The sequence below is a fragment of the Kogia breviceps genome, chromosome 9, assembly GCF_026419965.1.
Source record: "Kogia breviceps isolate mKogBre1 chromosome 9, mKogBre1 haplotype 1, whole genome shotgun sequence".
Classification (NCBI taxonomy): domain Eukaryota; kingdom Metazoa; phylum Chordata; class Mammalia; order Artiodactyla; family Physeteridae; genus Kogia; species Kogia breviceps.
The window spans coordinates 62184524-62205022 of NC_081318.1; the positions used below are offsets into that span (position 1 = coordinate 62184524).

The window sequence follows — 20499 nt, forward strand, 5'->3', positions numbered from 1 at the left end:
AAAAAAGACTCTACTAGGGGGCATAATTCTCTCTTTGACATTTAGAATCTGTTATAATAATGATGCTTGCTTCAATAGACATTGCTGGTGATAGAAACAAATCTTTACTTTTTATAAGATTTTTCTAATGGCCCCTCTAGCTCTCATACCTTTAACGTAGTGAATTCATATGGCTGATAACCTTTGAAGCTCTCATGGATGGCTGCCATAGTGTGAGAAGTTTTCTCCCAGAAATGGAGCAGAGTGGTCTGTAAAGAAAGACAGTAAAGCTATTAGCATTTTCAATGCCCAGATCTAATCAGGGGTCCTAGAGAAGTGTGCCCATCTGTGGCTTTCAAAGTTGTTTTTTAAAACAATATTTATTTATTTATTTGGTTGTGCTGGGTCTTAGATGCAGCATGTGGGATCTAGTTCCCTGACTAGGGATTGAACCTGGGCCCCCTACACTGGGAGCACGGAGCCTTAACCACTGGACCACCAGGGAAGTCCCCCTCAAGGTTTCCTAAAACACGATTTTGACTTATCTCTGCAGCCTTGTTTCCTACTAAGCCCCTACGTACACCCTGTATTTCAGCCAAACTTAATGGCTCCCTGTCCCCTACAGCTCATGCTGTTCTACCACCTGGGACATTCTCCTCTCCATTCTCTTTGTACTTGTCCCATCTGATCCATCCTCCAAAACCCAGGGCTAGTCATTAACAATGGACTTCTGTGATTCCCTCAATTGATTCCATTTCTCCCTCTTCAAGCCTCCATTGGATTTTGTAGATCTCATTTCACTTAGCACACCCTGTTCTGACTTTGAGGTAGAGAAAATATAGTCAGACGTTACTGTCTCTGACTTCCTTTCTAAATTTTAAGCTCCTTGAGGACAGGAAATCTGGTTTTATCCACTGTATATTCTCTACAACACCCAGAGTTTGCCTCCCACCCTCAGTTGGTGCTCAATAGTACTGTTGATGGATGCGAGCGCCATTCTGAAGGAACTGACAGGCAATGAGGAGACAAAAGCAAGGTTATTAAATATGGCAACCTGGTGAGGAAGTGACCATGCCGTGAGAATTACAGCAACAATGCTAAGGGAGCTCAGAAGAGGCTTACTGAAGGAGGGGACACTCTGGTACCTCAGAGTGGAATTTGGAAAGGCACAAGTGGAGAGGGAGAGCATGCAAGCAGAGGGAACCACCTAAATAAATGCAGGGAAGTGGGGAATTACAGTGTATATACAGGGAAGAGCTAACATTTGGTTCGATTAACTGTAGGATGCTAGAAAAGAGAGATGTGGGAAGTAAATTATGAGAAAGGCAATCTGAACTTCATTATGCCCAAACCATACTTTGGGCTCAAACACCATTTTTCTGTTATCTAAACCTTGTAACATTCTTGGTCCGCTGCATCAAACATCACTTTTTTTTTTTTTTTTTTCCGGTACGCGGGCCTCTCACTGTTGCGGCCTCTCCCGTTGCGGAGCACAGGCTCCGGACGCGCAGGCGCAGCGGCCATGGCTCACAGGCCCAGCCGCTCCGCGGCATGTGGGATCTTCCCGGACCGGGGCACGAACCCGCGTCCCCTGAATCAGCAGGCGGCCTCTCAACCACTGCGCCACCTGGGAAGCCCCAAACATCACTTTGTTACCTGGTATGTTGCTAGCATATGAGACAAGAGATTGCATCTGCTTGCTCCCAGAAGATCCACTTTTTGACACACATCCATCTTCAATTTGTCAAAGCTTTTTTTGGCAAGGCGAACTTGTGTCTGCACCTGTCAAAGTAAAAGAGGATCTCTGAACCACTCAAACTATTTGGTTAAAATTTGTCAGTGAGAAAACACCAATAGCGGAATTAACTCTTTCACGTAAGAAAACAACTTTGAAAATTCCAGGCAAGTGAGAAGATGCTACAATATCCATTCTTTACTTCCAAAGGACCTAAACGACAGTACTGTATATCATGATTTTATAGCAGACTTACCATCCTAGTATTTTTCTCAGTCGAATGGTAGAACTCCTCTCCTCTCAAGGCATTCACAAACTGACCATAGCGGGAAGAAGTCTGGAAACACGCAGGGTGGTAAGGGGATAATATATGCCTTACTGTTTTCCTATGGTTCTTTGAAGCTGACTTCCCCATATACTCTTCACTCTCCTTCCCCTAATGTTAACATCTTACATAGCATGATACATTTGTTAAAAATGTGAAATTAATACTGATACAATCCTATTAACTAAACAACAGATGTTACTCAAATTTCACCAGATTTTCCACTAATGTCGTTTTTTTTTCTGTTCCAAGATCCAATCTAGGAAATTGTGACACAGCCTAAAAAACTATCCCCACTGACAAACTCTCAACTTTTTATTATTGCATATGCACACCAGCAATCCTCCATCCATCCCTAAGCCGTGCAGTAATTCAGGGATGGAGGGAAGGTCAGGAAGATTCAGAAATGTTATTCTACATATTATTTAATAATAATACAGAAAGTTTTAAAATTTAATACAGCTACATCAAAAATAGTGGAATCAAAATTCCCCCTTCCTCTAACCTGAAGCATCACTATATCCTATTTTAACCAGGGAAAGGGAGTCACATATTAATTTATCTCAGATAATTCATGCAGTTGTAGTTACCACGTAGGTAACTGGGAGCTGGGAATAATGCTGACTCATTAATGGTAGCTCTTTCATCACAGGATACCTCGGGTGGGTATCTCTGGGGACTCGAGGACAATGTCTACCTTGATCACCATTATATGATAGGCACCTGGTGACCTGGTACAAAGCAGGTGCTGAATATATATTTGGTGACTGAATCAAGAAAATTTCCAGACCATTTCTAAAGGTAAAGTACCTGAGTACCATTTTAAAGTAAACCTTTAAAGTAGTCTTAAAAGTGATAGTTTTGGGCTTCCCTGGTGGCGCAGTGGTTGAGAGTCCACCTGCCGATGCAGGAGACGCGGGTTCGTGCCCCAGTCCGGGAGGATACCACATGCCGCGGAGCGGCTGGGCCCGTGAGCCATGGCCGCTGAGCCTGTGCGTCCGGAGCCTGTGCTCCGCAACGGGAGAGACCGCGGCAGAAAAAAAGTGATAGTTTTATTTTTTAATAAAAATAAACATGAAGATTATTTGATTTAAAATATATTAATTTTACCACTAATGATTTATATTCACAGCTTTTAAAATTATAGGGTATTATACAGTAATAGTAGCAATTGACACAATTGTTATCATTTGTAACAATTTAACAATCAAAACAATTCAACAATGGATATAATTCTAAATTAATATTATACAATTGACAGAAGTGAACAATTAATACAATTCACTCATCACATGCCAGCTTTATTCTCTGTTAGCCTCTGTTATTGCACTCTGATGGCTGAGGGTAAGAGGCTTCATCAGGGGAAGTAACTGACAGGCAGGGCTGGCATTCTAGATTAGCCTGCCTGACTCCAAAGCCACGCTCTTCTGCTGCCCCAAACGACTTCCACTAACCATTGCAAAATCAAGAAGCTCAAAATTACGATTCTACCCAGAAGCACAACTTTTCCTGTAGGCTTCTACGGAACTGGAAAGTAATCAGGCAGTACATTTAATACCATATTGACAGAATTAATACCCTATATGAATAAGGTCTTGTTTCTGTAGCTGTGTAAAGCATTTCCTAAGAATTCCTCTGTATTCCTAAATCTACAGAGCTTGGAAAACCAGCAAATGAAGCCATCCAGCTCCTCTCAAAGCACATTCTGAGCTTAAATAAATCCCAGAACTCGATCATTCCTCACTGTGGAGTGGAGAGACGCTAGGGAAAGCTACTGGGGCATGCAGACTATAAAAAAAGTTGGGATGTGTTAAGTTCAGTGATTTTCTGCCCTCCTTTGAGAGGAATAGGGATGATACAAAAGAGAAAACCCAAGTTCCTGAAGGGAGAAGTGGAAGAGTGTAGAGGGCAAGAAGTTTAAGCAGCTGAGAGTTTCACTGCAGGTCCCCACTGGTTCACCAGTTGCTCGAGCCAGGAAGAACTCCTCAACTGGGATCCTGAAAGGCATCTGTCTTTACCCTTTCCTTCTGAAGGGGAAAGAGATAAATACATGTGTGAGCTTTCATGTATGCATTCATTCAACACATGCTTAGTGAGTGTGAGCACCTATTATGTGTCAGGACCAGTGCTCAGAGCTGGGAGGTCTGTAAAGGAATGAGACACATAGCAGGTGGTCAATAAATACTTAGAATGAATGCACAGAGGACCAAGGACCCCTTAGCCTTTTAGAGAAGACAGATAAGTTAGCAACTATATTATAATACAATGGGAAAAGTTAAACAACAGAACTAAGAGTGAAGACAGAGGTAGCACAGACAAGGGAATGATTAATGCTGGGGGGGTGGCATGGGCAGGGGTGTTGATCAATGTCATTAAAACCCCAACTACAGGCTTTCTAGTATCCACACCCTTAGCCCTGTAACATTGTAGTCTCCTCCCACTCTGACACTGGGCTTGGTATGTGACTTGCTTTGCTCAATGGGCCAAATGTGATGAAACTGGAAGCTTGGGGAAAAAAATGCTAGCATGCTTACACTTTCTCCCTCCCTTCTCCGAGACTGCCAAGAGAACATGCCCAGGTCAACCTGAGAATGTGCCTGGGCTGGCCAGTGGAGAGGTGCTGAGGCTTGTGCATGCAAGAGACACGAGGAGGAGAGCCCAGTGGTCCCAGATCAGCCTTTGGCAAGCTGATGCCCAGACATGTGAAGGAGGCCAGCCATGGTCAGCAGAGCCTCTCCCCTCCCCACAGCTCACGGGTGAGCCCAGCAGAGACCAGAATTGCTGTGCGAACCCACAGACTTGTGAGCAATAAGAAATGCTTATTGTTTTAAGCCATTGAGTGTTACAGTTGCTTATTTCATAGCATTATTGGGGCCATATACATAACTGATATAAACGGTAAGTAAGGGGCAATGAAGGCTTCTGAGATGGCGGGATATCTGAGGTGAGTCTTAAGGCATGAATAGGAGTACGTAGTAAATACAAGGTAGCCATGAGGCTGGCCTGCTTATGCAGAGGTTCTAGAGTTTTCTAAATAAATACAAATTACTTTTCTGTAGGGATGTGAATTTTGCTTTTTCCTTTACATTAACATAATCAGTTACACATAGATATTCTTTTATCCTAGAAGAAAACTTAATTTGTTTATAGATATTCTTTTATCCTACAAGAAAACTTAATTCCCTTGCTTATAACACAGAGCTCATGAATTAACATACGTTGAAATGTGCCCTAATTTAATTTTGTTTGAATTTTGAAAAGTAATTTTAGAAACCTAGAAGACGACTTCAGCACTTGACTCAGTGAGTTCTGAAAGGCCATATGCTTTGTGTGTCAACAATGATTATTAAAATACTTAATGCACTGCTGAGTTGCCAAATGTTGAGCCCTTTCCCTGCCAAACAAGGAGGATGTTACACTGTTGGGCATTTTGAATACGGCAAAGTTCATTTAATATTTTGTGCTCCATGTCTGTTCTCTAAAACACATTTCCAGTCTGCAGCCCGAGGACAAAACACCAAGGACACATCAAGAGTCTAATTTCATGTGCTTCCAGATGCACTTAAGTAAAAAATGTTTTGATTATTATTCCTTTCAATCCCAAATAAATTATATTCAATTACAGAAACATCTTGAGGAGCTCCTGTAGTTTTCAAGGTTCTTTAAAAAAATCTTCAAATAAATGTATCTTTCTTTATTTCTTAATTTTACTCCTGTTGCCCCAGCTTTGTTCTCTTATTCTCCAAGCTCTAGGAAATGATCACATATATTTGACCCTTTTTAGCATGGGTCCTGCCTTCCCAAGGCTGCAGAAATTCAATTCACCAGAGAAAGGAGTAATGTCTTGTGTGCCAAAACTACAGGGCACTTCTCTGTACTTACTCGTCCTAACCTGAAATTCTACCTCTTAGCCCCAACTTGAACTACATATGATGAAGCCAAAGCTATTCGTACTCAGTACAATCTGGCTTCTCCATTTAGTGGGAAAAGTCTTCATATTACTACACAACCAAATAATTTGAGAGTAGCTTTGCATTTTTTTCCTAGTGTTTTCTTTCCTTTAAAAGTAAAATAAAGCCACACCCCCCATCTTACTCTTACTTTTACATTGTCTTCTATAAGATGGATTTGTCTCTCTCCTTCTATCCATTCACTTAGTAAATATATACTGAGTATCTTCCATGTGCCGATAACAGTGAGCAAAATGGAGGCCTCATGATGACAGTCCAGTGGGCATTTTCATAGCAGTGAGGAAATAACTACAAGCTGAGTGAGATGATTAGAAGGAAAGCCACACAGTTCCATAAGAATGATTTACCAAGAAATCTGAACTAGAGTATGTTCTGGGAAGTGGTGCTCAAGCTCTCTTCTGAAGGACTGAGCATGGTTAATTGTGCAAGGAGAGAGAGCTCCAGCAGGGGGAGGAGGATGTGCAAAGGCCCTGGGGTACAGGGCAATAAGACAGGCCCCAGAAAGCTAGTGCAGCTGGATTGCTGAGAGCAAACAGAAAGGTGGTATGAGATGAGGCAAGAGAGGTGGGCTGGGGCATATCTCAGGGCCTTGGAGGTATGCTCAGGATTTTAGTTTTTATCCTAGAAGCAGTGGAAAAACATTGGAGTCTTTGAAGCAAGGAAGAGATAGAACCCTATTTTCAGTTTGAAAAGATCACTCATTGCAGTGTGTGGATGGATTGGAGGGAGATGAGAATAGATGAGGATAGAGCTAGAGTCAAGGGGAGAGATGATGGTAGCTTTAAACTTGGGTAGTGATGCTAGATATGGAAAAGAAAGCTCTGATTGGAGAGATATCTAGTAGGTAAAACACACTGGACCTGGTGAGGGGTTAGATGTTGGGGGTATAGAGGATGACTCCTATGTATCTGACCACCCCAAGCCCAGTATCACTGTCTAATTTTCCTTTTCCACCAGGTGATTCTACTCATGTCAGTTCTTGTAGACACCTCAGACCACATCAGGATTCTTGACTTGCTTTCTCAACCAGTTCTCAATACTCCTCCCTAATTAACTTGATCTATTCACCCCTAACTATGCATCCTGCATTCAGAGAAAAATTTTAAGATCAGAGAATATACGAATTACTTCTTTTGACTTTTAGAAAGGTGCCACAAGAGAAAGTCTAGCCTATCTGAAGTCACTTGGAAAACAGAAGGTCAGATATTTGGCTTCATTAAAAGAAGATTGTTTTTCTGAGGCCAACATACTAAGACCTCTAGAGGGTCAGATGATCAAACATCTTGCTGAGTCATTTTACTGGACCTGATTTATCCCATACTTATCCACTGATGGCAGGAGCAATTCTGACATTGTATTACGCACAGAAGTATGTATAAGTGACTGGGTGTGCACCATGCATGTGTGGGGGCAGCCACGTGTAGACTTCAGGAGCTATCTATTTTTGGTCTTCCCTTAACAAAACCCTCACCCTGCTTTCAAAAATGTTCCTTTTCTTTATTCTAATAATGTGGCTTAAATGGGGGTTGTTGGTATGCTCTTTTATGGACCACCCCTCCACTCCTACTGACTGGCCCGGGGATGAGCACCTTAACCCAAGTTGAGTCAGTCACAAGGCACCATGGACGCCTGATTCAGGGAAAGGCATTTGGTTCAAGCTGGACGAATCAGAGCCCTTCCTCAGGATTTTTTAACTTGGAACTAGAGAAAATAAGTCTCAATCCTTTTCTAGGGACTTCCTGCACCAAGGGCAGGAAGTCGCGGCATTTGAATTTCCTGTGGTATGAAGAAAATTGGTCTGAGAGAATAAAGGTGATATATAGAGAAAAGCATAGAAGAGACAGTCCTAGCGGCATTCAAATTCCTGGATCCCGAATGTCCTTTCTGTGGTCACATGAGATTTCTCCCTTTGCCTCAATTGATTCAAGTTTCTGCTATGCGGAACCAAGCACTAATAAAGGCTGCTCACTTTTGCCTTCTTGGAAATTCATATGAAAGGTTCTATGATAAGGATCCTTTTTAAACTTTGATTATTCCAGGGTTTCTAAGATTTATTTAAGCAGAGAACCCTTCCCATATTTCATATACCACCTATTACATGCAATACGTTTTTTAGGGGGGAAATCCCTGTTTTACAGAAGAAGAAATCACGACTTAGATACTTAACTAATATATAAAAATGAGAATCAAACTCAGGTGTGTTTGGTTCTCTCATTGATGCTCTTTACATTAATCCATGGGACACAGGGTAAGTGACCTACCATTGACCATGTAACTCACAGTGTTCCAAGTCTATGACATGCACAATAGGTGCAGGTACCATTTCAGTTACCTGAAATCGACTATGCTGGACTTATCAATTTAGATGTAGGCATAGGGAGACTCCCAAGCTACATAGCCTGAATAGTGCTTCTATCAGCAATCTAAGGCTCTTTAGCTCAGACTCCTCAAAGTGAAAAGAAACCAGTGCATCAAATTCCCTTAGGTGCACAGTGGACAGTGGATTCCCTGATTTCTAGAGGAAAAATATGCAAAGAGGGTATCTGTTTCATTCTGTGCCTAGAAGCTGATGCCAGCCCTGTTACTACCACTAGCATCACCACCACCACCATCATCATCATTATTTCTTTTTTAAGGTTTAATTAAGTTTTTAATAGGGTAAACATTACTTTTTTAAAAACATTTTTATTGGAGTATAATTGCTTTACAATGGTGTGTTAGCTTCTGCTGTATAACAAAGTGAATCAGCTATACATATACATATGTTCCCATATCTCCTCCCTCTTGTGTCTCCCTCCCATCCTCCCTATCTCACCCCTCTAGGTGGTCACAAAGCACCAAGTTGATCTCCCTGTGCTATGCGGCTGCTTCCCACTAGCTATCTATTTTATGTTTGGTAGTGTATATATGTCCATGCCACTCTCTCACTTCGCCCCAGCTTACCCTTCATTACTTTTAATCAGCTTTATTTATGAGGTAAGATTGAATTTTAGGTGTACATCTCGATGAGTTCTTGGACAAATGTATACAATCATGCAACTACCATCAGAACTATGATATGGAACATTTCTATCACTCCTTAAAGTTCCCACCGCAGTCAATTCCTTCCCTCAAGTCCCAACCTCTGCCAACTACTAATCTGCTTTCTGTCACTACAGATTAGTCTTTTCTAGAGTTTCATATCAATGTAGTCTAGTTTTTTTTTTATGACTGGACTCTTTCACTCAGCATAACCCCCTGGAGATCAATGTTGTTACATGTATTTACAGTGTGTGCTTTCTTATTTCTGAGTAGTATTTAATTGTATGGATACAGCGCAATTTGTATACTCATTTGGGTTGTTTCCAATTTTAGACTATTTTGAATAAAACATCTGAGCATAAGTTTTTGTGTAGACATGCTTTTAATTCCTCTTGGGCAAATAGGAATAGGATTCCTAGATCATACAGTAACTGTAAATTCACTTTTATAAGAAACTGCCAAACTGTTTTCCAAAGTAACTATATCATTTTGCATTCCTACCAACAATGAATCCAAATTCAATTTGCTCCATATCTTCTTTAACACTTGGTATTTTCAGCCTTTTAAGTTCTATCCGTTCTAGTGGATGTGTAGTCATAGTTATTATAATTTTAATTTGCATTTCTCTAATGACTAAAGATGTTGAAATTCTTTTTATGTCTTATTTGCCACTTATATACCTTTAGTAATGTGCTTATTCAAATCTTTTGCCTATTTTTAAAAATTAGGTTTGTCTTTTTATTACTGAGTTATGAGTTCTCTGTATGGATAATATAAATCCATTATCAGACATAAGTTTGAAAACATTTCCTTTAAACCTGAAACTTGCCTTTAATTTTCTTAAAAGTGCCTTTTGAAGATAAAACATTTAAAATTTTGATGGCATCTAATTTACCAAATTTTTCTTTTATCTAGTTTCTCTTTTTGTGCCTTTTTTTACCAAAACATTCCCTAACTCAAGGTCACAAAGATTTTTTCCTGTGCTTTTTCTTCCAGAAATTTTGTATTTTCAGCTATTACATTTAGATCTATAATCCATTTCAAGTTAATTTTTGTATGGTATGAGGTATGGGTATAGGTTGATTTTGTTTTCCCCACATGTGGATATCCAACTGTTCCATGTGTTGAAAAACTGTCCAACTGCCCTTGGTATTGCCTTGGTTGGCACTTTTGGCAAAAATCAACAAGCCATTATATGTGTGGGTCTATTTCTGGACTCCCTATTCTATAATTTTGATGTATATGTTTATCCTTATACTAATACCATGCTGTCTTGATTACTGTAGCATTATAATGAGTCCTTAAGTCAGGTAGTATAAGTCCTACAATTTTTTTCAGAATTGTTTTAGTTATTCTAGGTTCTTCGTATTCCTACACATATCTTAGGGCTAGCTTGACAATTTCTTCAAAAAAGCCTTCAGGATGTTGATTAGCACTGCACTGAAGCTACAGATTTACTGGGAATTGACATCTTAACAATATCTTCAGACCAATGAACATAGTATATCTTTTCATTTACTGGATCTTTAACATTCTTTTAACATTTTGTTTTTCAGATGTTAGTGCACAGATTTTGCACGTTTTGTTAAATTTATTGCAAAGTATTTCACATTTTTGATGCTATTCTAATTTTTATAAATTTCAAGTTCTAATTGTTCATTACTAGAAATATGGATTAATTTTTGTAATTTGATCTTATATCCTGTGACCTTGTTAAATTCAATGATTAGTTTTAAAAGCTTTTTCTGAAAGATTTTTCAGGATTTTCCCTCTCTATAATATATCTATGTAGACAGATCTATGTACATATATCATGTTGTCTGAGAATATAGACAGTTTAACTTCTTCCTTTCCATTTGTATGTCTTTATTTACTTTTCTTGCCTTGAACTGGACAGGATAATGTTGACTAGAAGTTGATATGAGCAAACATACTTGCCTTATTCCTTATCTCAGGGGGGAAGTGTTTAGTCTTTCATAATTAAGTATGATGTTAGCTGTATGTTTCTCATATATGCCCATTATCAGTTGAAGATATTCTCTTCTACTCCTATTTTTAGGAGAATTTTTATCAGGAATGGATATTGAATTTTATCAAATGCTTTTTCTGGATCCATTGAGATGATCATATGGTTTGCTTTTGGTCTATTCACCTAGTAAATTACATTGACTGATTTTAAATTGACCTCCATTCCTCGGGTAACCACATTTAGTCAAGATTATATTTATTTCTCTTAATAGTCCTTGTTCTGAAGTCTATTTTGTCTAATGTTAATGTGGCCACTTCAGATTTCTTTTGATCAGGATTTATAGGCCATATATTACTGTATCCGTTTACTTTTAATCTAGCTATATCTTTATCTTTAAAGTGAGTACTGAGACTATTCTCAGCTCCATCTTTTTTTTTTTAACATCTTTATTGGAGTATAATTGCTTTACAATGGAGTGTTAGTTTCTGCTTTACAACAAAGTGAATCAGTTATACATATACATATGTTCCCATATTGCTTCCCTCTTGCATCTCCCTCCCTTCCACCCTCCCTATCCCACCCCTCTAGGTGGTCACAAACCACCTAGCTGGTCTCCCTGTGCCATTCGGCTGCTTCCCACTAGCTATCCACCCTACGTTTGGTAGTGTATATATGTCCATGCCACTCTCTCCCTTCGCCACAGCTTACCCTTCCCCCTCCCCATATCCTCCAGTCCATGCTCTAGTAGGTCTGTATTTTATTCCTGTCCTACCCCTAGGCTCTTAATGACACTTTTTTTCTTAGATTCCATATATATGTGTTAGCATACAGTATCCATCTTGCTTTTTTAAAAATCCAATCTCTAACTCACTTTTCTCCATTTTATCTATAGAGAACTATATGAGACTTAAAAAATATTACCAGTAAGAGGAATTGGAGTTAGTCTGGTGTTAAAGTGAATCCACTCTGCTTCAGGATAATCCCATTTTTTTCCCCCAAGTTCCTTAAAAACCACCTATATAGTAATCACTTCTGGATTTGATTAAGAATCAAAGTATATTAAATTTTTGAGTTTTAAAAATTCTCTTTTAAAATAGGACAATATTTGCTTGTTATATTATTTCTGGCATCTCTAATTTCTCAAACCTTACTGACAGTATTTCTGTGCTTGGATACATGAGTTCTTTCTGGGACATAATTTATCTAAGTCTGGTGACTAATTTATTTAAATACAACTAATACACATTAGCCCCTTTCATGGACTGAGCCTCAGGTTTTCCTCAAGAGGGCCTTTCTATCCTTTCCAGTTTTAATACCACCTCCCTTAATGAAGGAGAAAGTATAATAGGAGCTTAATAGTTCTGCTTTCTTTGCTTTTGCCATTAAAATTAAATCATTCAGGGCTTCCCTGGTGGCACAGTGGTTGAGAATCTGCCTGCGAATGCAGGGGACACGGGTTTGAGCCCTGGTCTGAGAGGATCCCACATGCCGCGGAGCAACTAGGCCCGTGAGCCACAACTACTGAGCCTGTGCGTCTGGAGCCTGTGCTCCGCAACAAGAGAGGCCGCGATAGTGAGAGGCCCACGCACCGCGATGAAGAGTGGCCCCCGCTTGTTGCAACTAGATAAAGCCCTTGTGCAGAAACGAAGACCCAACACAGCCAAAAATAAATAAATTAAAAAAAAATTAAATCATCCAAAATTATTTTCTAGCTCTGTCCACAGTAAAGGTCTAAATATAATGGCTAACTCAGAAGCAATGAGCACCCCTAGCACCCAGATCACGGTCTCTAACTATCGTATCTCTCTTAAAGGAACCAGGGTTCCTTGTTGAAATGGCTGATTCCAGGGTTAGGGCAGGAAACATATAAGATGACCCTGAAACATTATGCTGTATAAGAAAGCAAAGAAGACCACTGTCAGGGTCATGTCAAAAGGATTCAGGAGTCAACCTGAAGAGGCTCTCACTAGCTGACGATGAGACAATTTGAACATCAATAAAGTATTATCAGCAACAATTAAAACACATCCAATATATTCAAATCTCTGAGTTCATAATGATACTTAAAAACAAGGAAATGAACAAATTAACTGAATACCAAAAAACCTCTTTGGGCACCTGTAGAGAATGCCAGTGAACCAACTCAATATTTTGACAAAGAACCAAACATTTATCCTGACTTTCCTATCAAACTATACTGACCTAGTAGTCGATGAGGGAAAGTTACTCATTATTGAACCATTCAAATTTATTAATGAAGAAGAAATACATAATATATTAAACCATCTGTTCCTAACAGTGGGCCTGTCTTCACACTCACAACAGTTTTGTTGTTATTAGGATGTTTCATAAACCTCAGTCATTCCAAGTTTTAGCCTTCCTGATATCACTCTTACTTCTAAGTCCCTTCTTTCCTCCCAAGAAATATTACTGAGCACCTACGGTTCTAGGTGCTGAGCATAAGCAGGATAAAGTCTCTGCTTTCATGATGGTTACATTCTACTGGGTAAAAGTGGACAATAAACAACAAAAGTAAATCTATTGTTTGTTAGATGGTGAAAATAAAGCAGCAAAGGAAAGATATATTTGCAGGGTTTGGGAGGGGTGATAGAGGAGTCTGTTTTAAATGGAATAATCTGGGAAAAGCTTCCTGAGAGGTGATTTTGGACCAGAGATTTGGAGAAAGTGAGGAAGCAAACCATGCTGATATGGGGTTGGGGGTGGGGTGGGAGTGGAGCATTCTGAGCCCAAAGAATGGTGAATGCAAAGGCATCAGGGCTGCTGTGTGCTTGGCTTGTTCAAGGAACTGTGGTCATAAGTTATATGCTTTAGTTACGTTTAAGGTAGGGTAGGCTAAGCTATGATGTTAGGTAGGTTAGGTGTATCAAATGCATTTTCAACTTATGATATTTTCGACTTATGATGATTTTATTCGGGCATAATACCAATGTAAGTTGAGGAAGCTCTGAACCTGTTTAATGCTGCAGCTGTGATGGTTAATAAGCAGTATTTTGCCAAAAACAAGGAAGATGTGGTTGTCATCTTACTTCATTTCCTCTTAAGCATGCAGTTTGAACTTTAACAATTCAGGATAATAAATAAGCAGTGATAATTTTAAGGTTTTTCATTACTGCTGAAATTACAGATAAAATTGAATCTTTTAGCTAGCATTCCCTTTACATGAATTAATAAAACTTAATTCAAGACAACAATTTTGGATCCACCTGTGTAATTAGGACAGGCACACATGTGGCTGACATAATCTCAACTCATTTATACGAACACTTTCATTCAGATACTCATTTTCAGATACTAATAGGAAAAAAAAAGCCAATTTCTTCCCTACTCTACTCTTCACAAGTTCAAGTTTATAACAGGTTCTGATCATGAGTATAAAAGTTACCTAGGAGAGTGGAGCACACCAATGCCTCAGGGTGATGAATAAAATATTGTATAAAATATTGTACTAGGAATGTATAAATTATTGTAAGAGGAATGTATAAAATATTGTGTATTTTATATACAAATGTATAAAATATTGTATAAAATATTGTACTAGGAATGTATAAAGTACTGGATGAATGCTTTCATCAAGTAGTTATCTCAATGAAGATTGGCCATCATCAAAAACTCTAGAAACAATAAATGCTGGAGAGGGTGTGGAGAAAAGGGAACACTCTTGCACTGCTGGTGGGAATGTAAATTGATACAGCCACTATGGAGAACAGTATGGAGGTTCCTTAAAAAACTACAAAGAACTACCATAGGACCCTGCAATCCCACTACTGGGCATATACCCTGAGAAAACCATAATTCAAAAAGAGACATGTACCAAAATGTTCATTGCAGCTCAATTTACGATAGCCAGGACATGGAAGCAACCTAAGTGTCCATCAACAGATGAATGGATAAAGAAGATGTGGCACATATATACAATGGAATATTACTCAGCCATAAAAAGAAATGAAACTGAGTTATTTGTAATGAGGTGGATAGACCTGGAGTCTGTCATACAGAGTGAAGTAAGTCAGAAGGATAAAAACAAATACCGTATGCTAACACATATATATGGAATCTAAGAAAAAAAATGTCATGAAGAGATTAGTGATAGGACAGGAATAAAACACAGACCTACTAGAGCATGGACTTGAGGATATGGGGAAGGGTAAGGGTAAGATGTGATGAAGTGAGAGAGTGGCAGGGACATTAAAAAAAAAAAGATTCAGGAGAAGTAGAGATACATACCACAGTCTACACTCTTTCGAATTTCCAGGGAAGAGAGTTTTAACGCTCCTTTTTAAAAATTTCACCTAATCATGTGTTCCAGGTTGGGTGAGAAGAAAAAGGAGTGAACACTTCCGGAGGGCAGTGTTTTACAAATGCTTCATACTGCAGTTCTTTAAAGTAGGCAAAATTATCCTCATTTGCATAGAAGAAAAAACTGAGGTCCAAAGTAATTTGCCTAAAACCAAGCAGCTGGTAAGTAGAAAGGTAAGGACGTGGCCTCGGTTGGATGCTGTCTTGTCTTGTATAAAACACAGACTCCACACCCATACCCTGCCTGCCAGCCTGCAGCCCATCTGCCTCCTCTCCCACATCACCTCCCAGGCACCATGTGATCTGGGCATACGGAGCTGCTGTTCTCCAGCTACACCAAGACAAACCCACCCCCCCACCTTCTGCAAGATTCCTCTGCCTGGAAAGCCCTCTTCCCCTTGTTGTGCACATGGCAACTCAGTGCTCACACTTATGGTTTCCACTCAAAGGTTTTCTCCTTTGAGAATCTTTTCCTGTAATGCTCCTCAGCTGAGTTAACAGCTTCTTCCTCTCTATAATCAAGGCACTTTGCAAACTGGCTTAGGGCCCAAAACTATGGTAATTGCTACCTGCTCCCATGTAGGCCCAGCTACCCTCTGGACTCTAAGCTGCATGAGGGTGGAATTACACTATTCAATTTTATAAGGCTAAGTCTACATGCCTCCAGGCAGCAGGTAAAGAAAACAACAAATGAATAAAGAGAGGACACCAGGAGTGAACCATCAGGCCTTGTCCTCCCACTATGTAGTATGTATAACATGTTCTGTTTGCTCAATTACAGTTAGACTTTCCCAGACACCATCCCTCTTCTTCAACCACTATCACCACCACTCACTATACCTAATCAGGTATAATACACATGCACATATTCTCATTTGATTCTCACAACACTCCTACACCATAATTTTGTTTCTGTTTCACAGAGAAGGAAGCTGGTTTTCAGAACCATTAAGTAACTCACCCAAGCTTACTTGAGAGCAGGGGAGGGGCAGGATGTGAAAGTCCATGCACATTTCTCCAAATCACTTTGCTTTCCTAATTGTAGCAAATCTCAAACCAGTGAGGTTAACTGTATATTACCCAAAATGCGATGTCAGCACTTCACCTACTACTCTTTTTTCCTTGTCAGCTTGTCAACTCATTACATCAAAATAATCTAACATGTTAAAAGTTTGTGATTCTGGCTTCTTGTTTTAAAATACAAACCATGACTCACTATGCAATACATTCATTCACATAGGATCAAAGAGTAAAAGGTTTTCTATTCTCAAGCCCTTGCCAAGTTGAAATAAATATGATTAAAATGATTCACAGTTATGTTATTTGCGATATGCCGATATAGTTCAGATTAGTTAGCTATAACACTGCCCCAAGTGTCTTTTTTGTTTGTTTGTTTTTAACATCTTTATTGGAGTATGACTGCTTTACAGTGGTGTGTAGTTTCTGCTGTATAATCCCAAGTGTCTTAATGTTTGCTCAGCTGGTGAATTTTTTTTTTTTTCTGTTTTCTGTTTTTAACTTAAGAAAGCAATTCTGTCATCAGAAAATTTAACCGACTGGCTTCACTTCCTCTTTCAGGTCATTAGTGGAAGTATTAACTCAGGTCACAAGACAGAACCCAGGACACCCGCCTTTATCAATTTCTCACTAATCTGAAAAGCACACACTTCAGGAGACAGTAAAAGGCTATATTACTGTTTCTTTATCCCACTGATATTTTTGTATTTTATTGAGGTTTTAAACATATGTCATTATTCCTTTTCTTTTCACTACTGTTTTATGGATCATTTATTCATGTCTATGTGCCATGTGAAGGCTGGCAAGTTCGCCTGCGTCTCTTGTCTGCCTAAGCTAAAACCTGCTTGTACTTCATATTACAGTATATTTTTATTATACTTATTGATGATTCTGTAAGTAATCATAACTCAGAAACACAAATCAACTCCTAAATCGATAGGTGAACTGATGTGCTAAGAACTACCTTGCTTGAGGGGTTGTGTTAATTCACTCTGTTGTAGGTCCTGGATAAAGTGAAAAGGGAAAAAGGTCAATATCCTCTCCCTCTGTAGACATTTTGCTGCCCTTGAGTTCCAAAGTGTGGTGGACCCGGGAGTTCAGGGCAACCTGGAAAGACCATCTCAAGAACAATACTGTCACTGGTTCCCCAGAACATCGAGGGTGAACCCAGGCTCTGTAACCGGCATACATATCCTTTGTGATCTGCCTCAGATCCTTCCCTCTCTCTCTCTTTCTCATTCTTTTCTCCAGCAAACCTTCCAACTTGTTCGTTTCTCCCAGTGTGATCTCTCAACTCATAAAGTGGTTTCATCCTCTTCCTCTTCACATGTTGTTCCCATTGAGGTCATATTTCTTCTCCTTTCTTGGCACTTCCCAATCCAGCTTGTGCCACCTCTTCTAGAAAGCACAGTTGGATCCCCAAGTCTGACTGCAGATGCTCCTCTTTGGGGGCCCCGATGGCACCTTATTATACATCTCTACTATCTCACAGGACACATCACATTGCATGGTCATTGTCATTTAAATTGACTATATTCTTCTATATTCTGCAGGGAGCTTGTGGCAGGGACCATATCTTGATTATGTTACCCTGGTACTGATAGTAGGAGCTAAAAATGCTAGTCAAATAAATTGTTTTTAACCTGGTGCATAGTAATATATACCATCACACGCTTTGGGTCTGTAGCTTCTACTTTTATAGTCGGATGACTGACATTCTCTCCCTTTGGGGGTGTGTATATGTGTGTGTGTGTGTGTGTGTGTGTGTGTGTGCGCGCGCGCGCATGTGTACTTAAGAAGAAGACATTGTCACAGTAATTGTATGCCAAGAAGGGAGCTGGTCCAGCTCCTTTAATTTCCCATCAGTCTAAATCTTTAAAACATTTTCTGTGTTGAGATCTGACATATTTCTGTAGCATTTCTTTGCTCCTTCCTGCTGGAAATCACCTCATTCCAATTTTTTCTAGGTCAGCTCTTCTGGAAAACTTGGGTTTTGTGTTCTTTGTACACACCTAATTCATTAGCATTTTGTGTCAGTGGTCAATGGTGATTCCTTTTGTTATAGGCCTGAGAACATCTCAGATTTTCAGTTGATGGGCAAGTGCTCTTGTGGCTCAGGCTGCCAGCTGTCCATCAGTATGCATGTGCCCTTCTACAGTTTCCAGTCTCCCCTCAAAATAGGTGTGGCCATGGGACAAAGTTCTCTCCAGCAGCATGTGAGCACAGGTAACACGCACCATCTCCAGGCTTGGCCTAAAGCCTTTCTACATGTGCTCCTGCAGGCTCTGTCTCCTTTTGGGATGACTGGGATGTCCACATCTAGGGGACACTGGAGACATACCTAAGGACTGCAAAGCTGCTGTCAGCCTGGTCCCTAAACGACTTGGAGGAAGAGCCATTCCAGAAACCTGGACACCTGCCCAGTACTATTTGGTGAGCAAAAACAAAACCAAAAAACGCTTCTATTGGCTTAAGCCATGGAATTATGGAATTTGGAGTGTTTCTTTGTACCACAGCCTAGCCTAGGCTATTCTACCTAATATAGGCACGGCTTTAAGAAAAGGTTAGTTAAATGCCAAGATGCTAGAAACAATGTTGGAAGCAGGTTAAAGTCTATTAGTCCCATAAACAACTGTCAGCTATCCAAAGATATGTTATTTCCATTACTATTTTGATCGTCAACAAGAATGTCATCAATAATATCAGGTAATTACTAAAGTGTTCAAAAATTCATTTTAGTGCCACTGAATTTTTAAAGAAATGTGTTAAAGCAACCATGGTGGGGCTGGGGGGAGTGTGCTAAGTGTTGGGGGGTGAATTTGAAAACACTGAAATTGCTGGAAAATTCTTCAATGCTTTTTTTATCATTAGAACTGAGAAGCCTTAGATGATGCTCTGGTGAACTTCTGATGCTCTTAGCCCAAGTTACCCAAACTAGCTCCCAAATGCTTAATATATGTTCCTTGGAATGGGAGAGAGTCCTTTTTCATATTTTTATATAAAAGAGGTCTCTTGATATTTAGGGCTGGAAGACATTTGCTTGAAATGGTGAGGAAATTAGAAAGTAGGATATGTAAACAAAAAAGACATCCCTCATTAAAATGGTCCTTTTATTTTTAAAGTGCCTATAAATAATTGTCACTAAAATTCATTTCAGTCTGTGCTTTCTTTCAGGTATGCTCTGTGCTTCTATTCTTCTCTTCCTCTCCCCAAACTCCTTAATTTCAGCTTTTTTTTTTTTTACTATTTTACTGAGGTATAGCTGATAGTTCAATATATGAAGCTAATAGCTCCATATACTTTTAAATATGAATACCCCCATATGAGTACCACCCAGAACAATATATAGAACATTTTCAGCGCTCCAATAGGCTCCTTTGTGTTCCACTTTGGGCAATACCTCCTCAAAAACAGAATATTTTGACCTCTATCACCATGGATTAGTTTTGCCTGATTTTGAACTTCACATAAAGGAAAGCATATATTACATATTCTGTGATGTCTAGTTTCTTTCACTCAACATCATGCTCAGGAGATACATTCATATATTGCAATCTAGTAATAGTTAATTCTTTTTCATTGCTCTGTAGTATCCTAGTGAATGAATAACACCACAATTTATCCATCTTACTGTTGATGGACATTTGGTTTGTTTTCCCTTTGGGGCTATTATGAATAACACTGCTATGAACATTCTTGTATATGCATTTTACATGAACACTCATTTTCCTTGGGTGTTTGCCCAGAAGTATACTATTTTTAGTAGATAACGCCAAATAGTTTTCCAAAGTGCTTCTATCAGTTAACACTTCCACCACCATGTATAATTGTTCCAGTTGCTCCCTATCCTCATTAATATTTGTGACTGTCAGTCCTTCTAATTGTAGCCACTTGGGGTTTAAAAATTTTTTTTATTTATTTAATTTATTTGTTTCTGGCTATGTTGGGTCTTCGTTGCTGTGCACGGGCTTTCTCTAGTTGTGGTGAGCGGGGGCTACTCTTCTTTGTGGTGTGCGGGCTTCTCATTGGGTGGCTTCTCTTGTTGCAGAGCACGGGCTCTAGGTGCGCGAGCTTCAGTAGTTGTGGCACTCGGGCTCAGTAGTTGTGGCTCACGGGCTCTAGAGCGCAGGCTCAGTAGTTGTGGTGCACGGGCTTAGTTGCTCCG

The 20499-nt window shown here is 39.6% G+C and overlaps 1 protein-coding gene across 21 annotated transcripts in view; it reads right to left on the bottom strand.

Annotated features, from left to right (window-relative positions):
- ICA1 (islet cell autoantigen 1) overlaps nucleotides 1-20499 on the bottom strand; it is a 146400-nt gene that overhangs the window by 40922 nt on the left and 84979 nt on the right. For all 21 annotated transcript variants that reach the window (XM_067042557.1, XM_067042568.1, XM_067042560.1 and 18 more), the window contains 2 exons: nucleotides 1636-1761; nucleotides 150-248 (listed from right to left, as the gene is read on the bottom strand). In XM_067042557.1, coding sequence (XP_066898658.1) covers nucleotides 150-248; nucleotides 1636-1761 — 225 coding nt within the window. The remainder of the gene's footprint in view (nucleotides 1-149; nucleotides 249-1635; nucleotides 1762-20499) is intronic.